The sequence below is a fragment of the Tenebrio molitor genome, chromosome 2 (assembly GCF_963966145.1).
Source record: "Tenebrio molitor chromosome 2, icTenMoli1.1, whole genome shotgun sequence".
Classification (NCBI taxonomy): domain Eukaryota; kingdom Metazoa; phylum Arthropoda; class Insecta; order Coleoptera; family Tenebrionidae; genus Tenebrio; species Tenebrio molitor.
In genome coordinates, this window is record NC_091047.1 from 11,251,728 (window position 1) to 11,272,194 (window position 20,467).

The 20,467-nt window shown below is 33.8% G+C and overlaps 2 protein-coding genes across 4 annotated transcripts in view; one reads left to right on the forward strand and one right to left on the reverse strand.

The window, feature by feature from the left end:
- Positions 1 to 20,467, reverse strand: part of dpr12 (defective proboscis extension response 12) — a 337,047-nt gene that overhangs the window by 199,315 nt on the left and 117,265 nt on the right. The window lies entirely within an intron of this gene.
- On the forward strand, positions 16,171 to 18,951 carry LOC138125121 (uncharacterized). Its single transcript, XM_069040400.1, has 3 exons — positions 16,171 to 16,270; positions 17,379 to 17,677; positions 18,019 to 18,951. Exons 1-3 carry the CDS (start codon positions 16,171 to 16,173, stop codon positions 18,949 to 18,951), a joined length of 1,332 nt encoding a protein of 443 aa, XP_068896501.1.

Genomic DNA, 20,467 nt, shown 5'->3' on the forward strand with positions numbered 1-20,467 from the left:
CCTTAGTTGAAAAACGCTTTGACAAATTCCTCCTTTGTGAAGAGATTGTTATTAATGCATGTTTTAAATCAGTAAGTCTGGGATTTTTTTTTTCAAATTTTTTTAATGCTTTTGGAATAATCAAAATTATAAAAATCCAGGTGTCTTATCTCGTTACAAAAGTGTAATTTAAAACTATATCAACTCCTACTTCTTTATAACTTTAGCTTCTTGATATCCATGATGACCACATTCCACATCTTATCTGTAAAGTGTGTATGTATTTTTTCAATCATCCCATCTAGAGAACTTGAGTGAGCAATGTAAGAAGAGCCTTTACTGCCTTTCTCAACATATCGTATTGTTCATTCCCTCTGGTCATAAAACCAAAAGTTGGTTGCAGAAAAATAAATTTTATTTTCCATAATAAAATTCCTTGAAAGCTTCACAGGAATTATGAATTTTCTTCTTCACTGTTACTATTTTACAGTAGGTATCTAATATCTACAGCTTCTTATAGAAGTAATCATGTCATACCATGAGAGATCACAACTTCCATCACTTTTGTAAATGGGTGTAGGAAGAAGTAAAATTCTGCTACGTCTTACTTATTGCAATCTTTCAATTCTCCAGTATGTAATTACATCCGCCTTAAAAGATTACGGTATTAATACTTCCTACGTTATTGCTTTCGTCATTGCCTAGAGGAAATATTTTCCAGTTTTCCATTAAATATCATGTCTAGGTGTAGAAATTTTAGGTAATGCTTTTACTCAAACTTAGAGTTTTAGTTATAATTTTGTTTCAACTTGAAAAAGTTGCTTCGGGGTTAGCCACGTAATCTTTGGCTAATTAACTCGATGTTATTTAATCGCAATATCTCAGTACGACACAATTCCAAGCTGATTATCTGTGTTCTGCTTAAATGAACCGAGTTTAGATTATTGTTGGGGAACCAATCAATAATTCAGAGCACTAGTTAAATTGCTTGTATTGTATTTGAGACAATGATTAATTATTGTGTAAAATAAATATTGGAGATTGGAACATTTCACTTCTGTCGTTTTTAATGCACGACGTTTATTAAATAACGTCCCATCAGCTGCAGACCAGCATAAGAAATTTTGATCAAAGCAAAAGCTACGGCACGATATTAGTTTCTGATTGAAGATTTAAATTTCAATATTGGAGAGTGGTGCCTGCCATTCTGCCCCGTTTTGCAGTAATTGTGCAATTGAAGACACAACTTATAATCGATTGAAAGCCAACTACGTAACTCAATAAAATCTTAATGCGGCATTAATGATCGCATTTAATAATTACCATTTGATAGCGGGAGCATATGTTGGAAACTTTATTAAAATTTCAAAGTAGAGCTGAAAGCTGGCTTTGGTACATAATTGAGTATAAAAGCTGGTTAAAAAGTTATCAGGAAACGTTAGATACGGTTTCCCGCCTGTAATTACCTACTGTTCCTGAGGGGCTAATTACCTCGATAAATAAGTACTAAACTTACACGATTCGGCGCGTTATTTTCGGGAAACACCTAGATTAAAGTCAGAGTTGATCATTTTGTACCCAAAAAGAAAAAACATGTTAATATTTTGCACAACATCTGGACCAGAAAATAAGAAGCTTCGAATAATAATTTTCACAGAATTAGATTTCACCGCTCTAAGCTTACTGAAGGTGTTAACACTGAACTTAATAGATTACCCGCCACCAGAATTAGAACACTTAGAACATGCAACCAAACAACATTTATAGGTATTTAAATAGTGATATACCCTCATCAACAGTTTGCTACTTACTAGAACATACAGTTATAAATTTATAACATTTCTAAGCTTTTACGAGGAGTCCACTTGTTGGTTATGAAAACCACAACAAGACATGTGTGTTTTTTTAAATTTCACCTCAAAGCAGGCGATGTGAACGCACTACGGATTATTATAGATCACGGATCAGCTGTTTAAGTCTAACCTCACTTTTTGCGTTGTTTGTGTTTTTACTCTGCAGATTGACGAGTGATGCATTCACAATCGACTCTTCAACGCCAACTTTGAGGTGAAATTAAAAAAAAAACACTATTTACTACATTAACGAATATCCTGCATAAAGAAAAGTTCTTTGCTTCCTCAAATAACTCAGAACACCTTCATCAATGAATGAAAACTATAAAATGACAAGTGTGAGTTGTCAAATTTCAAATTGACAAATTTAATAGAGGCAGCAAATCGATACCATAATTCGCAGCCTACTACGATGTAAGCAACACTCTTGACTTAACGCTTCTTTGAAAACTAAAAAATAGATAGATAGATCTTTCAATCTCTTTTACTAACTAATGTTTAATCATCTCATGCGAAAGATAATCATTGAAAGTTCAGTGGGCAGTATAAAAAAATGTAAACAAAAAATTATCGTTTAAAAATAATGGTGGAAGATGTTTTGCAAACCTTAGCTGAATGTCATAAATAACAAAGTTAAAAGTCACCAAATAAGGGATAAAGGGGCTATTTTTGTCCCAGGATGAACATGCTATTCGTGCGTCAGCCATTTTTAAATAACCGCTATTTTTATAAAAGACGGATCTCGGTGGTCTATATAAATTATTAGGTTTCATCTTCCTTCGCAATTTTTAGATGGTTTCTGGAGACCAGAGAGAAACTGCCTTGAATGTCTAATAACGAAGCGAGTTCTCCGGAGCTATTTTGAAATTTTATTGAATCGCTTTTAGCTCCGTAGTTAAAATCATTTGTAAAGATTTCTCACTACCCTTCTATCATTAAACCTATTATGCTTGGATTTTTACTGCGCATGAATTTGAATTAATTACGCCGTTTTGGAAATTGTGCTTGAAACTTCTATCGATATATTGTGTTTTACAACTCATTTAGCATAATGAATTGAAAAATCTCGCCGAAGAGAAACCCGAGAAAGTTCCAAGGAAATTCGTGCTGATTAAATGAATTGAACACCTCTCGTTCATTTATAAACAATGCGCCTGCAACGAACTGAAAAAAAATCATAAAAAATTCAGTACAGCGGCAGAATGCTGAGATGATGAAACAATGAATATTTATTATAGCGCTCCTGCGTCCTGAACGTCTCCAAGAATATCTTTAAAACGCACGCTCGCCTGGAAAACTTGGGACTTGTGTTCGTCATTAACAATTTAAACATGTCCTTTTTGAGAGAGGCATGCGCGAGCATGCGTTAAACTTTAAAGTAAGTATACATCGTGGCAGGATTAAAAGAGAATTTCCTGCAACACGCACTTGCTCGTGTCCTGTTTTCATAAGTAAGGTTTTTGGCGAAATGTCAGTGTGATGTGCAGGAAAATATTGGAAGGAATGTTTGCGAGGAGGTAATAGTGTAAAAGTTTATGAGGTCACGGGTTTTAGCTACCCACCTGCTGATACTGTTCACACTTCACACCCCGATTGACGACGGTCGATTATGATGTGAAACTGACAAGATGAAAGAGGTAAACCAGTTTTTTATTGTGGGATAAAATAACGCGAGCTTTTATTATTTTAGCGCAACGCCTGCCGCTGCTCCACGCTCATTTACATATTTTTCTTGCAAATTGCTCTAGTCGGAGTTCTATATTGCCTCCGTGTTTGCAATCAATGCCGCCTAGGTGCCTCCGTCGCATTTCTGGGCTTTATGTGGACCTGGTTTCCCCTAGTACGTTTCGTAATACCTATATAGATTTTACCTGCAAAACATTTTTACATTTTTCTCATCGAATCCTCTTTTGACAGAAAAAGGCAATAACAAAAATACATCTACAAACTTTTTCTTACATACAGGATATTTCACGAGTGAATAAAAAACTGGATACTGAAATTAATATATCCAGCTCTTCTTTGGAAATGTATTGTGGGTTGCATTTTCAATTTTATCGGGCTCATTAACCAATCCAGAAAAAGTGTTCAAGAGATAATATAATTAATATCTCATTCGATGTCGAAAAAAAGAATGCTACTCGTACACCATTGGAGCTTTTAAAATAAACAAACGACCTTAAGACATTTTTTAATTCAAAAACATCATATTATTATGTATTTCTAGCGACGAAAAATTGTTAAATGCACGAAATCGAAACTATTTTGATGAATTATTGCATTTAATAATAAATTTAAAGGAACAAATGTGAGGAATCTAGTTGCCACCTAATACAGGGTCATTATAAACGATTGTCCCATCGTAGTTGGCGTTGAAAACCCACACAAATTTTGGATGTGCCGTCAGTCTCGTAACTAGTAGACAGATTTCCACTACCGCCAGTAGCGCCACCTATCGGCGATACTAGTCTCAGTCATGGTATGAGGCTTGCGGCACATTCAACTACGTCGCCAACGCCTACTACGATGGGACAATCATTTATAATGACCCTGTACTATCTCATGACCTACAATTTTTAATAAACAATAGAAAGAGTAATATAATACATATAATATAATAAGTGATGCGTTAATTTTGGAGTTCAGTGTAGATGGTGCGTTGGGAGGCGATATATTGCGTAATTCTTTGTGGACAGAAAAAATCATTTTATTTTTGGATAACTAAAATAACAAGAAGAAATACCCTCGACGCCAAATAAGAACGGAAACGCTCTTTGACATTTTAAATAAAACAGTTAACTTTTATCGGTCTAACATGATTTATTTTCTTGAAAAATAAAAAGTGTCCTTTGTTCTTCATTCACCATCTATGTACGGGGTCATTATAAATGTTTCTAACATCTAGTGGGCGTATCGGCGCACCTAAAGCATAGCGCACAGCCACCTACGATGTTAGAGACATTTATAATGACCTGTATCTGTTTCCTGGAAAACGACCTCACAAAAATACATAATCTGATCCCCTCCGTTTTCCCGTTGAATCAGGGATTAATTTTTCGTTGATTGGCCTTCATCCGTTTTAAACAAAGCATATTTGCTTTTATCGGCAAAAAATCCTTTTTTTCACCATCAGCAGTCCAGTGCAGATGTTCCGTAGAAAATTTAAAAACGAATTTTCGCATTTTAACAAAGGCAGAAATTTTTTGAGTCGTGGTGATAATTAAATCTACGTCTGGTTTATACTGGTTAAACATTTCCAAATCGTCTTTTCAAATATGTTTTAGAAATTTGTTTTGTAGATCAAGTGTAATGTAGATTACAAGTACTTAGTACCAGGCGTTCAAATGAAATCCTGGGTTGGAAAAGCGTTGGAAACCGTCAATTGAAAGCTTTTTTAAAGTGTAAATTGGAGCATGTTAACAGCTAACCTAAAATTTATAAACAAAAATGTTTCTGTTTTTTTCTTCGTTGGCAATGTTTTACACTAAAAATAAAATAACTAACGATTCCTATTCTCGAAGCAAATATCTAAGGGCACTCTTTGCTAAAAACAAACATGTTCAATTATATGCCAATTATCAATTAACATAAATAAATGTCATTCGTGTCAAACGGCGGGAAATTCAAACTTTACACCTACTCATAATAAGTTGTCAACAAGAGGGTAAATTGGAAAGAACATATTCATTCTATAACTACAAAAAGTTTCAACAGAACATGTTTTTGAAGGTACCTTATAAAGGTCTTGTATTTTCTTTGTTAAATTTTCACTGCAGAAAAGTATTATTAATGAGAATTTAAAAATTTAGATGAATTATGCAACGTGTTATAGACAGTGGAACACCCGACTGGCTACGCAGTTTCGCCATAGCTTGTTGACACAAGAGAAGAGAAATTAATAGCATGCCACTCACATATTTGATGAAATATTTTGTTAAAAAACATGACAAGCCAACATTTATTGCAAATTTGCACTGTGTACCGGTGGTAGAAAATTAAATTTTATTGGTTGTTCAGGGTTTACTTTCGTCCCTACCTAAAGTAAAAGGACGTTAACTGAATATTTTTTTTGTTCGACACTTTTATGAATAAAATATCTGTTCAGAAAAGAATATATAATTAGATTTTTTATGGTAAAACAAAGTTTGCTACAACGTAAAAAGCAATTATCTCTTCGTTATTAGGTAATTATTATTTAACTCCGCAAAATTCTGCTTTAGTGTTAGTTAATGCTTCAGTACTTCAGGAATTATTGATTCATAAAATCTTTAAACATTAAGAAGTTTCTCTTGTAATTCAAAATTAAAGGTAAATAATTCTGACTGGCTTATTCAAATATTTAGATCTATCTGTTTTAGTAGCTAAGTTACAATTAGACTTATGGGCAATGTTAATGAACTGCCACTACTGAGAAGGACATAATCCATATTAGACACTTTTATCACCGACAAATATTAAATAATAAATTATATATGTAAATGGACATGAAAAATCACATGGAAGACTTTTTATCATAGATAATAATTTATAACTGAACATTTTCATCAGAATTTAAAAATTATATATCTATCTAATGATAGGTGACAAATTGTTAAATCAATATTTTCACAAAACTTATAACGCTATATTGCTGTAAAACAGTTTATCAAACGTTAGCATCCGACACGGCATTTTATATAATTTGTCGAGTTTGTTAATGATAAAAGCTACAGTGTGGTGCTCTTCAGACAAAAACAGTCTGATATTTTCAACACTTTTAGGAGAAAAAGATTTAATTTTTGCATAGTGGTAGATCTTCCTGAGTTGCATCTTTGAAGTAATCCATTTAATTATTGCAAAATATAAATCCAACCTCGCAAATAAATTTTCCATATTTTGCTTCGCGATTGAAACACCAATTATTAAAAACAATTGTTCAGAATTAAATTTTAACCGCTTGTACCGAGTTTCAAAGCAAAATTTGAAATTTAACTCTTTTAAGTGATTTTCAATAGTTCATTGTTTCAATGTCATTTGTTTCATTATTTCTTACAATTTTTGTTGAATGGTTTGATTTAAAACTGAAAATTAAAATTTGTACTGCGGGTAGAATGCGTAATATTATTTAAAGATGAAAATGAAACTAGGTACATGAGCTCAAAACTGTGTTTCGAACAACTTCTTCTAATAACTCTTTTTGATATTTTCATCGCGACGCAATATATCTAAAATTGGCCCTATTTGGGACATCGCAGGCGGCTCGGTTTACAAGATACAGTTGAGCTACCTCATGATTCCAAATTCCAATTGGCGATTTCGGCTACCGTTGGGGGCGCCACTGTTGACAGAAATCAGTTGAAAATCATACTCCCGCTCGACCCGGTTTATGTTTGTGCATTGTTTTTAAAAATGAGTTGTTGGTTTTACATCGTTTTACGGTTTTTGTGATGGCTTACTGTGACACAAAATTTTAGCTTTTTTAGAGGCAACACCAAAAAGCAGACGTGTTGTGGAAGGCGTAGAAGTGTTGTTGTGCGAACTTGTTAATTTTATTGTGATATGTATTCCACACATTTTATGTTTGGCTGTTTGCATTTTCGATGAAAACATGTTTTGGTTTTACGCCACGTGGAAATAAATGGAAACATACTTGGGGTTCCTTTTTCCGGCAAGTGCTACAGCCAAAAACACAACAATTTATTTTGTCATTTTTAAATAATAAATTCCAATTAAACTGCTAAAATAGCCACTGACTTGAGTATGACTTTGCTCAGTTCATACAATTCACATCAGATGTCTCTCTGATAAATGGATTCGCAAATACGACTGTGCACAAATTCACATTTTTTCTCGTAAAAATAATGAAAATATCTTCATCTTTAGACACATTGTGTATTCAGCATATTAAATAAGTATTATCAACATTCTCTACAAGAGTTGAAATACAGCGGAACTGCTTCTCTTCCATTAATTTGAGAAACGAGTGAATCCATGTTATTTTGCCAGGAGGGCTCTCATCCTTTTATATCCTTACCATAGAACTAAAAAATAATTGATTTGATGCAATTACGTTGTGAAACACCTTGTACGGCGAACCGGCTGAAGAAAATTGCAGGGGTGGAAACGTAACGTTCTAATGAGATGTTGACGTGTTGATAGTTCGAACTGGTGACGTCTAGCGTCTGGGGAATTGCACGATCAACATTAGACAAGATGGCATTTTTCCCCTTTCGGTCTTGGGGGATGGCTTTCGTACCTCAAGGGTGGTAGGTAACGATTGGTGAAAACCTGCAGATTAGAAGTTATCCATGTGAACAAATTTATGATCGAGGCGAGTTTTGCGGCTCACGACCTTATTGTTCTTATCGTCGATCGTCACAGTAACAAGGAAATATCGCGTCCGACGCTTCCACTGAAGCAATGAATGGTAATGTGTTAGCTTTACTGACGAATAGAGATTTTGTTTACATACAAATGATGAAAGGAGAAACATTGACAGTGAAATCGATGGGCAGAATAGCACGTTGTCTTTTGCGACGGAATAAGATTTTGTTTATGCTCAAACAGTGGAAGTGTTCCTTAAACGAGGGGAATTGTTAGACTTTACAAGCAAACTTCTAAGCAAGGAGATGAGTTGATAGAAATTCAATATTATTTTGAATTACGTAAGATTATTATTAATCATGTCATTAAAAACTTGTAATTCTACTACAGTCTTGTTTAGTCTGTTGTTTACGCTGTCATCTGACATAATTGACTTTGCTATATTCAATTAAAAAACAGAGTTTCTTTCAACACATAGTTTTTTTAGTTGAACGTCTAGAGTTTAGGTAATACATTTTCTCTGATGTTTATTACATCTAATTTTGGAAAATTCGTTAATTTATTAATTGAACGACATGTATTGATCGCAATAATTTTGTAATGACATTAATTTAACACGAACAACCCAGCCTTTAACTTTCTCAGCAAAATATCGATTGAGTCAGCAAATAACCTTTGTCGCTGCTGCTTTGTAGAGATTTGTCAGAAATGATGTAGTAGCTAAAGGCAACGCTAAGGGAAGAAATCATACCGTGCTTAACTAAACCAATCCATTAATAACTATAATTTCTTAAAGAATAATTTATTGTTGATAAAAACTTAATAAAAACGCCCGAGAAACCTACATCTGAGATTTTGACGTGTGACCGCAGTGCGCAAATAAAAATATTTTTAGTTAATTTCAATCTGTATTGAATTTGTTATCGGATGAAAAATGAGAATCTGACTGTTTCGCGTTCGCTCGGCTAAACTCGGCTCCCCTGCACTCACTCAAATGAGACTTTCACCTCGGAACGTGTGACGTGACGCGTGACGGTGAAACTAATTCATTGCCCGGGAATAACGTCGCGGTGCTCCTAAAGAAGTTTTCACTTCAAAAACTTAACAATAATGTTCATCGAAAATTTATTAAATAATAAATTAGATTTTTAGCACGCAAGTAGAAAACTTGCTTGTGCATTGATTCGTTTCATTCGAAATTTAACCAACAAGGAGTTCAACTACTTCATCAAATTATCAGTAGGAGGCGGAAGAGCTCTCAAGCGGCTTCCGACGGTGGGTTTGTCGAATCAAAGTTTAGGTTTCGTACAATTTATTTCATTGGTTGAACTCTAATTTCAACTTTATGTTTAGTCAGAGAGGAATCTTGGATTAATTACTAAAGCAGAAAATGAATAAATTTTCATTGTTATTTTAAAAATTATTTGAATAAATTTTACACACTGTACGATTATTATAAGGGAAAAAAATACTAAATGTAACAAATATTTGTAAATATATCTCATAAATAAACGTAAAAAATTAAGAGATTTTATGTTTGCCGGAGTTCTTAGATCAGCATATAGTCATCTCAACAAAATGTTGTGGGTGTATCAATATGATGATGGATCTCTATCTCTGATACCCACTTCATCTTACTGACATAGGTAAACCACATAAATCCCAAAAGGATTTCGATAAAATATTTTAGGAAAATTCTCCCAAATTTCTAATGGTTTCTCAACACTTCCGAACTGTAAATGATCAATGAGAAATGTTTCTTTCTGTTTAAGAGATAAACAAAAACTGAACAAAACTACACCGGCAAAAACAGATTTTAAGACTCATAACTTATTGTGCTTTATAGCTACCGTGCCTTCAAATAAATTCGGAATTAGAGTTGGCTGTGATTTTATTACGAAGTTGGTAACATGCAATTTTTAAAGGCACAGCAATCACCACAGTACACGTGTTAAACGTCTATTACCAACCGTTACTAGATAAAATATACATATAAATCACAGCCTATTCTAAGTCCGAGGCAACGTATTTATTACACAAGTGAATTATTTGCTGTTAAGGCACGAGTGTAATACATAGTTTTATCCAACACCGAAAGATGTTGAAGAAGTCACATCGAGTTTGCTATCGAAGAAATCCAGAGATGCTTATTTCAAGGAATTACTCGTAAATAACTGGAAACAAGAAAATGATGTTTCTAGGGTAAGCGAAGACGTGCTGTGCTGTTGGGTTACTTCTTTAACGCCAAAAAAAGAGTTGCTCTAATTTTAATTCTAATTTTATGTATTACATTTTTTTATTTTCAATAAACTGTTCAATTCTCTCTAAACTGTTTATTTTTATAAAAACAGTTTAATTATGGGTTCATAAGTTCACTAGTGTTTTATAGACCCCATAATATGTATATTCAAAATCGGCATTATTATGACTTCATAATAAAGAGGTGTTGGATAAATAAATTTAATTATTTTATGTTGTGTACGAAACAGTATTCATAAATGTAAGTAGGATAGATTGTTGTCTTATTTGTTATTAAGAATGTTAAATAGACCACAATAGGGGTTTCAGTAATGTATGTTTAATTAATTATGTATACAAAGAGAAAGGTGGCATGTTAGTTATGAATAAATAAAAAAAAACTCAAAGAACAAGGCTTGTGTAGTACCAGTAAATAATGATTGAGAAAGAGAATTTCCAATATAGAGGTAATTTCGATAGTTAAGACGGACAGACTAAACAAAAGCAAGAATAACGAGAAATCCAATATCGAATCGTCAAAGACGCAATTTGCGAAACCTGCGCCAAACTAATTTGTTTTTTTGGAAAGTTTATGATAAATTGATACTACTAGTTGATGATCCTTAACAGATGCTTTTCTTCTCGTTAAATTGTTTTACGAAAATCCCGCTTTATTAAAAACTTTCGTCAAGGAACTTTTTTCATTTCCCTCATGTTTCAACATATTCTCCTAAATGCTAACAATATAAAAAGGCGAACTGTGATATAACTGTCTAACAACTCTGCTTATGAACAATATTTGTTTTCCCAACCGCTTGATATTTTTCTTTTATAGCAATTTCGCAACCGACCCACATATTGTGTATTTAAAGTAAATCTGTGGCTAGCATTCGGCTTGGAAATTGGAAAGGAACCCCCGGTTTCGCTCATAATCAAATTTCAGTTTTGACGCCTAATCTATGTTGTGCTACAGCAAAAACGACTCATCCGCTGAGTGATATAAAACGGTCGGATTTATCTCAGCTCATCGCGGACAATTGTCCATTTGATGTAGATAAAGAGTAATAAAAGTAGAATCAACACAAAGCACCAGTAAAATACCTTCAATTGTTTGGTATACAGCCGAGAACATGGACCTTTTCTGGAAGATATTTTTACTAAGTTGGTATCTGATATTAAAGATCTCTCTATCACCGGGAAAAGCTCCGCACTAATAGAGTTTCTGCAGCAGAATCACAGTCTATTAAATCGGCCTCAATGTACCTACTGACATTTATTATAGTGTCAGAAAGTTATCTTGAAAGACGTTTCAATTTGAATTTACTTTCTTTCTGTTGTAGTTGGTTTTCAATTTATTTCTTGGTTGCGACGACTCTTCATACTCCAAAGCTGACTTTAAGTAAATTTGATAACTAAATAGTTCGAGTAGACTTTGCAGCGATTGCAGTTTCAACTTGCGGCTTATTATTAAGTAGATTAAATTATGCGAAGTTGAGTAGATGTGAGTGTTATTTTATTTTGTGTCCAGACTTGCATTCAATACTTGCCCGCATAAACCTCTTTATTACATTGTAAAACAGAAGCTCCTTCCATCCTGCAGCGGCAAAAAATGAAGATAAAAACGTTTGTGGACTGCAAAGTTATAGAAAAGCTTTATAGTGGTGTAAACGTGGGAGCACGAACCATGAGGCAATGTGTTTTATTACTACTAAGAAGGCCCCTTGTGAAGACAGCTACTTTTTTAAGGAAAACACCCCGATTTTCAAGGGTAAACAGAAAAGCAGAAAAAATCGTGAAAACACCTCCGTTTTTAAGGCTGTGATGAAAACGCCTCAACCCATAACTTTGTTATTTATTACCCGATTTCAATGAACAAAAAAGTCAAAGATATGGTTTTTCAAGCGCCACAAAATAGCCATAAAATGGTTTTTTTTTTCGTTATCTTCAAAAGCTAACGATAGTCAATTTTTTTTTTTAATGGACACATGTAGTTTTTTAGGCTTGGTCTGGTAAGGTTTTTTTTTCTGGATCTAATGATGTATTGAAAGTTATCATTTGGTTCATAGCTAACTGAAAAAAAAACAAAACATTTTTTTGTGGTTCAGTTTATTATAAAATTTTTAAGAGTGCCCTGAAATACAATCGGAATACAAAGTACGATAAATGTCATCTAAACGTCAGCTTAGAAGTTTTCATCTGCTTTTTTAAACTTTTTTTATTTAAGTATAAAATAACATTGTCAGTCATGCAGGATAGCAGTCATTTGACTATTATTTTATGTTCGAGTGTAATAAAAATCGTAATTAGTCAAAAACAAAAAGTTAATAGAAAAAATAACAATAATAATAATAATAAATTAATTTGGATTTGATTAACTTTTTATCACATGTAATGACATTTTGGAGAACTACTTTAAATTTATCAATAAACAATACTAAATTAAAATCCGAGCCTATTCAAATTAAACGGGGAATTTATCAAGGAGATTCTTTAAGTCCTTTATGGTTTTGTCTAGCCATTAATCCTTTGACAAATCTATTAAATAGCACTGGATACGGTTTTAATATTAGACATAATAATACCACTCTATCAAAATTAAATCACCTTCTTTATATGGATGACATAAAACTTTATGCATCTAAAAAGAATCACATTTTATCTTTATTAACAATAACTGAAAATTTCTCAAATGATATTAGCATGAGTTTTGGTATTGATAAGTGTAAAACGCAATCAATATGTCGCGGTCATTACGAAAATTTAGAATATATAACTAAAGAAGGAGAAATCATTAAAAATTTAAATAAAGGAGAATTTTATAAATATTTAGGTATTAATCAATCAAATCATATTCAACATTCAATTATAAAAGAAAATTTAGAAAAACAATTTTATTTAAGAATTAAATCTATTTTAAAATCAAAATTAAACGGTAATAATTTAATTAAAGCAGTTAATACATATGCTGTTCCATTGTTGACCTATTCTTTTGGTGTTATAAAATGGTCCAAAACTAATTTACAGAATATAAATATTCAAACTAGAGTTCTCTTTACAAAATTTTGTAAACATCACCCCAAATCTGCTATTGAAAGATTTAATTTACCACGCGAAAATGGTGGTAGGGGTTTTTCAAATCTAGAAATTCTACAACATAATCAAATTGCTTCACTAAAAAATTATTTTCTCAATAGAGCTCGTGATAACACTTTTTTCAATGCTTTGGTTTCAGCGGATAAAGGTTACACACCTTTAAATTTAAGTGATAATATAATTTCAGATATTGTTGAGCCAAATATACCTGACACTATAGCAAATATAAAACAAAAGTCTTTACATGGGAGATATTTTAAAGAGCTAGAACAGCCAGAAATTAATATTCAAGCTTCTCATGCATGGCTTAAAAAATCAAATATTCATCCTGAGACTGAGGGTTTTATATTTGCAATACAAGATCGTGTTATAAACACAAGAAATTATAAAAAACACATATGCGGTTTACAATCGATCATTGATAAATGTAGGATTTGCGGAACTGAAGGGGAAACAATTGAACACATCATTTCTTCTTGCACCGTTTTGGCTCAAAGCGAATATAAAAAACGTCATGATATATTCGCTAAAATTATACACATGAATTTAGCAGTTAAATTCAATTTATTAAAGGATACACAACCACATTACATTTATAAACCAGAAAGTTGTTTAGAAAATGACAATTACAAATTATATTTTGATCGGACAGTTTTAACTGACATTCACATTCAGCATAACAGACCAGACATTATTATTTTAAATAAACAACAAAAGCAAGCATATCTTTTAGATATAGCTGTTCCAAATTCACACAATATAACACAGACATATAATACAAAAATTAATAAATATTTAGAACTCTCCGTTGCTATGAGAAATCTTTGGTGTTTAGAAAAAATTTCGATTTTACCATTTATAATTTCAGCAATAGGAATAGTACCCCAATCTCTTTTTAAAAATTTAAAAATTTTGGACTTAGAGAACACATTGGTGGTTGAAATTCAAAAAGGTATATTATTATACTCATGTCACATCGTGAGGAAATTCCTTAACATTGACACAGAACATAAAACACAAAAAAGTCAAAATGCGGAGGCGAGACGCCGGTAAGTATGGTGATAAGCACTGCACTATTACTTGATAGTATTATCCGTAATAGTGTATGTACTCCGGCAAAATTGCCGTGCCGCCGGGTGGAGGTGGGATACGAAAAAAAAAATTATTATTTATGTTTTCCAAGAAAATAATAATAAAACTCTTCAAGATTGCACCTGAAAATTTTCAAACTCACACTTGATATTTGTTGCTATTTGTATTCCAATTGTTTTTCACGGCACACTTGAAAATTTCATAATAAACTGAACCACAATTAAAAATTGTTTTATTTTTTTTTTCAGTCAGCTATGGACCAAACGATAACTTTTAATACATCGTTAGATTCAGAAAAAAAAACTTTATCAGACTGAGCCTAAAAAATTACATGTGTCCATTTAAAAAAAAAAAGTTGACTATCGTAAGCTACTGAAAATAACGCCAAAAAAAATTATTTGTTGGCTGCTTCGTAGCGCATGAAAAACCATATCTTCGGTTTTTTTGTTCATTGAAATCGGATAATAAATACAAAAGTTATGGGTTGAGGCGTTTTTTATCAAACAGCCTGTATTTTAAAATTAACATTTTTTCAAGGATTTTGTCCTGTTTTTCTATTGGGGCTATTTCAGCACACATATGGATACGATTTCGGCCTAAGAAAATTCGGTGTATACCCAAACGGAACCGCTAAAATCTGTTCATTTTTGGTTGTTTATTTTTAATTGCTTAACATTTTTTTATTGTTCCAACGGATAGAAATTTTATTCTAAGAAACGAAAAGAAAGATACATAATTCAAAATGTGATAGTTCTAATAGATTGAATTTAATTAAGATGTATTGAAATTAGATACCTTATTGTGATGAAAATCGAAATACAATGAAAAGATTCTAATTGATTAAATAATTCAAAATGATACTATAATTTATTTTGATTCTTGTGGTCAAGAGTCTGGAAGTTAAAAAATATCAATTTATTTAGAAACAAGGTAATAAAAAAAGAATACAGCCCAAATGATCAAACATGTGTGGTCATCTCTCTAATTTTTTTGAAATTGACGTGTGGTAAACCTACATCTTACTTTCAAACTCATATGTATTGATAAAATCAATGTTGTTTAAACAATTATCAGGAACACCTTGTTTGTGTGATATTATTTGTCCTTCAAGAGATAATTTTTTTAACAATTCAAATTCTTCTTTATCGGATTAACTTAAAAAAAACTTGATTTTTTATTTTAAATTGAATTGTAGATAATATTCTCCTTTAAATTTAGGGATATAAACTTTTCCAAGCAAACAAACATACATAAGCAAGGTTGCAAGGTGTGTGCTGTGTTTTCGGTGGCTCCGTGTTATACCTAACGTTTGGTGAGTTCTTTCCAATTCATTAAATTTGGCAACGGCACAGATCTGTTTTGTTACGTTATCCTCATATTTTGTGGGACGTAATGAGACGTCTGGTTACTCTATAGTCTACTGGGAATAATTTGATTTATTGGTTGAGTATTTGCTTATCTCGTAGCGAATATTATCACAACTTTTTCAGATATCATTGACCATTTCTTTATACGGAGGCGAGTGACTGCGGTAGTTCGCGGTACTCGCCTCATTTGGGCGCGTTCCTGAAAGGAGAGGTGTAACAATTTATAGCACCTTTTGTTATCATATATGGCGTCCTCCACTTCAGCTCAATTCCCCACTAAGGAGCAGGCGATAGTTTTTAACGCTATCGAAGGCTTGAAACTTGATGATTATGTTGTAGCTATAGGTAATATAGTGACACCAAGAAATGTGTTGTTTGCCTCACGAATCTCTAATAGCCGCATATGTATGTATTTGAGTAGCAAAGACTTAGTAGAAAAAACTGTATCAGAGCATGGTGTTATTGTAATTAGCGGAAAAGAAATTACTGTCCGACGGTTACTAAACCCGGCTAAGCGAATTATTCTCTCAAATGTTTGTCCGTGTATCCACCACTCTGTAATTGAGAATTTGGTCAAAACTTTAGGATTTGTTACGGTGACGCCAATGTCATTTTTGAGGGCTGGAATCCATAGGGAAGAATACAACCACGTCCTAAGTTTTAGAAGACAGATATTTGTTCAACCAAACAACTCTATTGACCTTCCTTCATCCATGGTTTTGAAATTTGAGGAAACTAACTATAGAATATACAGGGTTATTCACGAGAGGGGTATTTCTGAATTTCTTCTTGCCGCAACCCATTATACACATTGCAACAATATCTTGATTTCAAATTTTGAAAAAAATTATTACTGAATCCACGATGGCTCTTAGTCCCGTCTCTCTGACGTTGAAGCAAAAGGTCTTTGTCAATTCGAAAAATTTGTTTTTACAATAACGACGAAAAGACTGACATGCTCCTCATTTATGGATAGTGTGGAAAGAATTCTGTCGCCGCTGCGGATGTTTACAAGCCGATGGTAGAGACTTCGAACACCTTTTACAATAACTTAATTTGTTAATTTATTTGTTGTTGTTAAATACAGGTTATCTGCCAATCTGACATTTCTCACAAATCTATCCAACTTACTTTGATTTCTAATTTAAAAGAAATAACGCATTTGATTTAGTAGTTACTGCCATTGGTATTGTTGGTTGCGGCAAAATAAAAATTCAGAAGTACCCCTCTCGTGAATAACCCTGTATATGAGTTATGACGATGTTTGCTACAAATGTAGACAGGCGGGACATTTTGCTAATGATTGCACTAGTAACGTTTCGCCGACACCAGAAAGCAACAAAGAAACAGTTGGCCCTGGGGAAGGTTCTGGCAAAAGAAAGTCTACTGATGATGACAATGCGCTTGAAACTAATCCTGTAATCCTCCGCAAATTCAATGGATACAATTTTAGACACAAGGGATCCGGATCTCAAGAGGAAGAAATCTTCCGACTCAACGGAGAGTTTGACTTCTACGTTCGAATTGTTGTCACCGGCTAAGTCGTTATTCGACAACTCCGAGCAACAATACCCCCTTAGTTTTGATCAGTTGGTAGAATTTGCAGATAAGGTTCCCGGGGAAAGTAACATACTCGAGCTCATACATAAATACACCTCTGATATTGAAGGTGTTTCTACAATGTTGTATGAGATATTTCCTAGTTTGGAGCACAAGAGCATAAAAAACAGGTGTAGGATAAATTTGATCCAGGTAACTATAGGCCGGTAAGTTTGACGTCGTTAGTGGTTAAAATTATGGAGTCGATTATTTATGATACTACCATAAAATTCTTAATGGAGCATCATGTCATACCTGATAATCAGCATGGTTTTATGCCAGGGAAGTCCATCACCTCCAATCTACCATATTGTCTTTCTGACTGGACCAAACTGTTAGATTTAGGCCGACCTCTTGATGTTGTATATTTCGATTTTGCCAAGGCTTTCGATCGGGTGCCAAGAAAGCTTCTTTTATTTAAATTGCAACATATCGGTATCCGGGGCAGTCTTTTTTATTGGCTTGATGCCTTTCTTAGTGATCGTACTTTTAAGGTTAAAGTTGGTGGCGTGCTTAGCGCATCGGAAAAGGTAATAAGTGGGGTTCCACAGGGGTCCGTACTCGGTCCGTTATTGTTTATAGTTTACACGGCCGATGTCAAATACAGTGTAAGATCGTCATGGGTCATGTATGCTGATAATATGAAGATATATAATGATAGTTTAAATTACCAAATGCTTTCCAACGACATCTCTAACATCAGTAAATGGGCAAGCGATTGGCAGCTCCCACTTAACATTGGGAAATGCACGGTTCTTCATGTTGGCGACAAGAACCCGAGTCATGGGTATTATTTGGGTGGTGTGGAACTGCTCAAGTCGAGTTCATGTTTGGATTTGGGAGTTCTGGTAACATCAAATTTGTCATGGTGGGAACATACCTCATATGTGGTCAAGAGGGCGAATAAAATTGTCTATCTTTTGAGCAAAACATTTACTAAGACTACCTTGGCTGTAACTGCTAAGCTTATTAAGTCATATGTTAGGCCAGTTCTGGAGTTCGGTCATGGAGTATGGGCTCCTAATTTAAAACGTGACATTGACTTGTTGGAATCTGTACAACGACGAGCGACTCCTGTCCCTTTCGGTAGAAATCGCCCCGAGTACTCTGAAAGGATTTCCTTAATGAACCTTCCCCTGCTTTCCGACAGACGTAAAAGAGGAGATGTTATATTGGTACATCAAGCGCTGACTGGTGACAAAAATTCCTCCATTAACCACCTTTTTCCATTAAACGACGGGGGGAGAACTAGAGGGCATGATTTGAAGCTGGCAAAGGACAATTTTCGCACAAGTGCTAGGCAAAACTTCCTCACGAATCGAGTGTTCGACGTGTGGAACTCCCTACCTGTAGAAGTAGTTACCAGCAAAACACCTCTCGGCTTTAAATCTCGGTATGACAGTTATGTGACTTCAGTAATTAATTAAAACGTATTGTGGTTTACTATTGTTTTGGACGCGTGGGCATAACAGGCTCGGCCTCTGCCCGAACGCTTATTTTAATAATAATAATAACTATATAATACTTTTATTTATCATTTATGAAATTATCCAAATTACAACTTCATGTTGCAAAAATAACTAGATACCTCTTTAATTGTGGACCGCATACGAGGCTCCTCTGCGGCCATATCAAAATCCTGCACGTTGCATGCACAACAAAACGGGGCATAGCTTACTGATGCGTAAACTCTATCGCCACTATATTGTTTGTCGACCACATGCATTCCAAAAACCATTTGAGTAATTTGACGAAACTTTTTTTTTTAATCTTCCTCATTATCTGGAAATGGAATGATCATTTCCTCTCCGCTTAAATCGGGAGTCCTATCCTTGATTTTGTAAACGACCCTATACACACATGTTGGCTGGCAATTTCTTTTCCAATGTGTGATTTCATGTATCGTCACATGTTTGTATAAGCTCCGCAAAAAAAAGTTCTTGACGGCCTCCATGTCTTCTGTATGTGGACAACCAATTATCAACGGCAATTCGTCTAAATTATTTATACATTAAAAGACAAATAGACACATACAGGGTGTCCCAAAAAGGCGTACTAACAGTGCACTACGGTGTAGAAGAGATTACCGCAAACGTCAGAAAAATGTTAAAAAAATTCTATTGGACTTATTTGCTGATTTAGCGGTCTTTGAAAGTGGCACTTAACAAGTCAATTATTTTGAAATATATGTACGAAATTGTCATGGCAGCTACCTCTCATCGTACATATTATCACAAAGTACAAGATCACTCACTACCAATATCTAAACTTGCATAATAGAGAATTAAGAAGCTTTGGAAATCGAAAAAATTATTTTAAATCTACTACGGTAACATTTCAGGGTAATGATGTACGAATATATCTTTGTTTACATTGTATTACCGTTAATAATAGTAATAAAAATTATTGTTTTTTTTGTCAGAAACATTTTTTTCATGTACATTTAAACATCCTCGATCAGGTAGTAAATAGTTTGTACGCCATTTTTGGGACACCCTGTATGTATTAAAACTGGTAATTGTTCACTTTAACTACTTCTGGAATTTTCGCGTTTTTTCTGGCTAGACAGCCTCAGGGCGTCCTCCTAGATCGTGTCCCACCATGCAAACCTTGTGCAAATGGTTTTTTTTTCTCTCTTGTTGTATTTCAAGGTCGCGGCAATGTCTTAGTATAACTGAAGGGCAAGGAAATTTTTCATTTGCACAAGGTTTGACTGGTGGGAAACGATGTAGGAGGACGTCCTGAGGGTGTCTAGCCAGAAAAAACGCAAAAATTCCAGAAGTAGTTAAAGTGAACAATTACCTTAAAACTTACTATTACTCAAATTCGGATAATCTCCATATAATTCATCTTTAGCATTCAATATTATAATGGCGGACACAATACGCCAATACACAACAAGCCATAGGACAAACTACTGGACGAGTTCATTTCATCGATCGT

Coding starts and splice junctions, on each gene's coding strand:
- LOC138125121 (XM_069040400.1), top strand. CDS start 16,171: ATGGCGTCCTCCACTTCAGCTCAATTCCCCACTAAGGAGCAGGCGATA. Junction 16,271..17,378: donor TGATTATGTTGTAGCTATAG/GTAATATAGTGA, acceptor ATACAATTTTAG/ACACAAGGGATCCGGATCTC. Junction 17,678..18,018: donor GTAGGATAAATTTGATCCAG/GTAACTATAGGC, acceptor CGTACTTTTAAG/GTTAAAGTTGGTGGCGTGCT.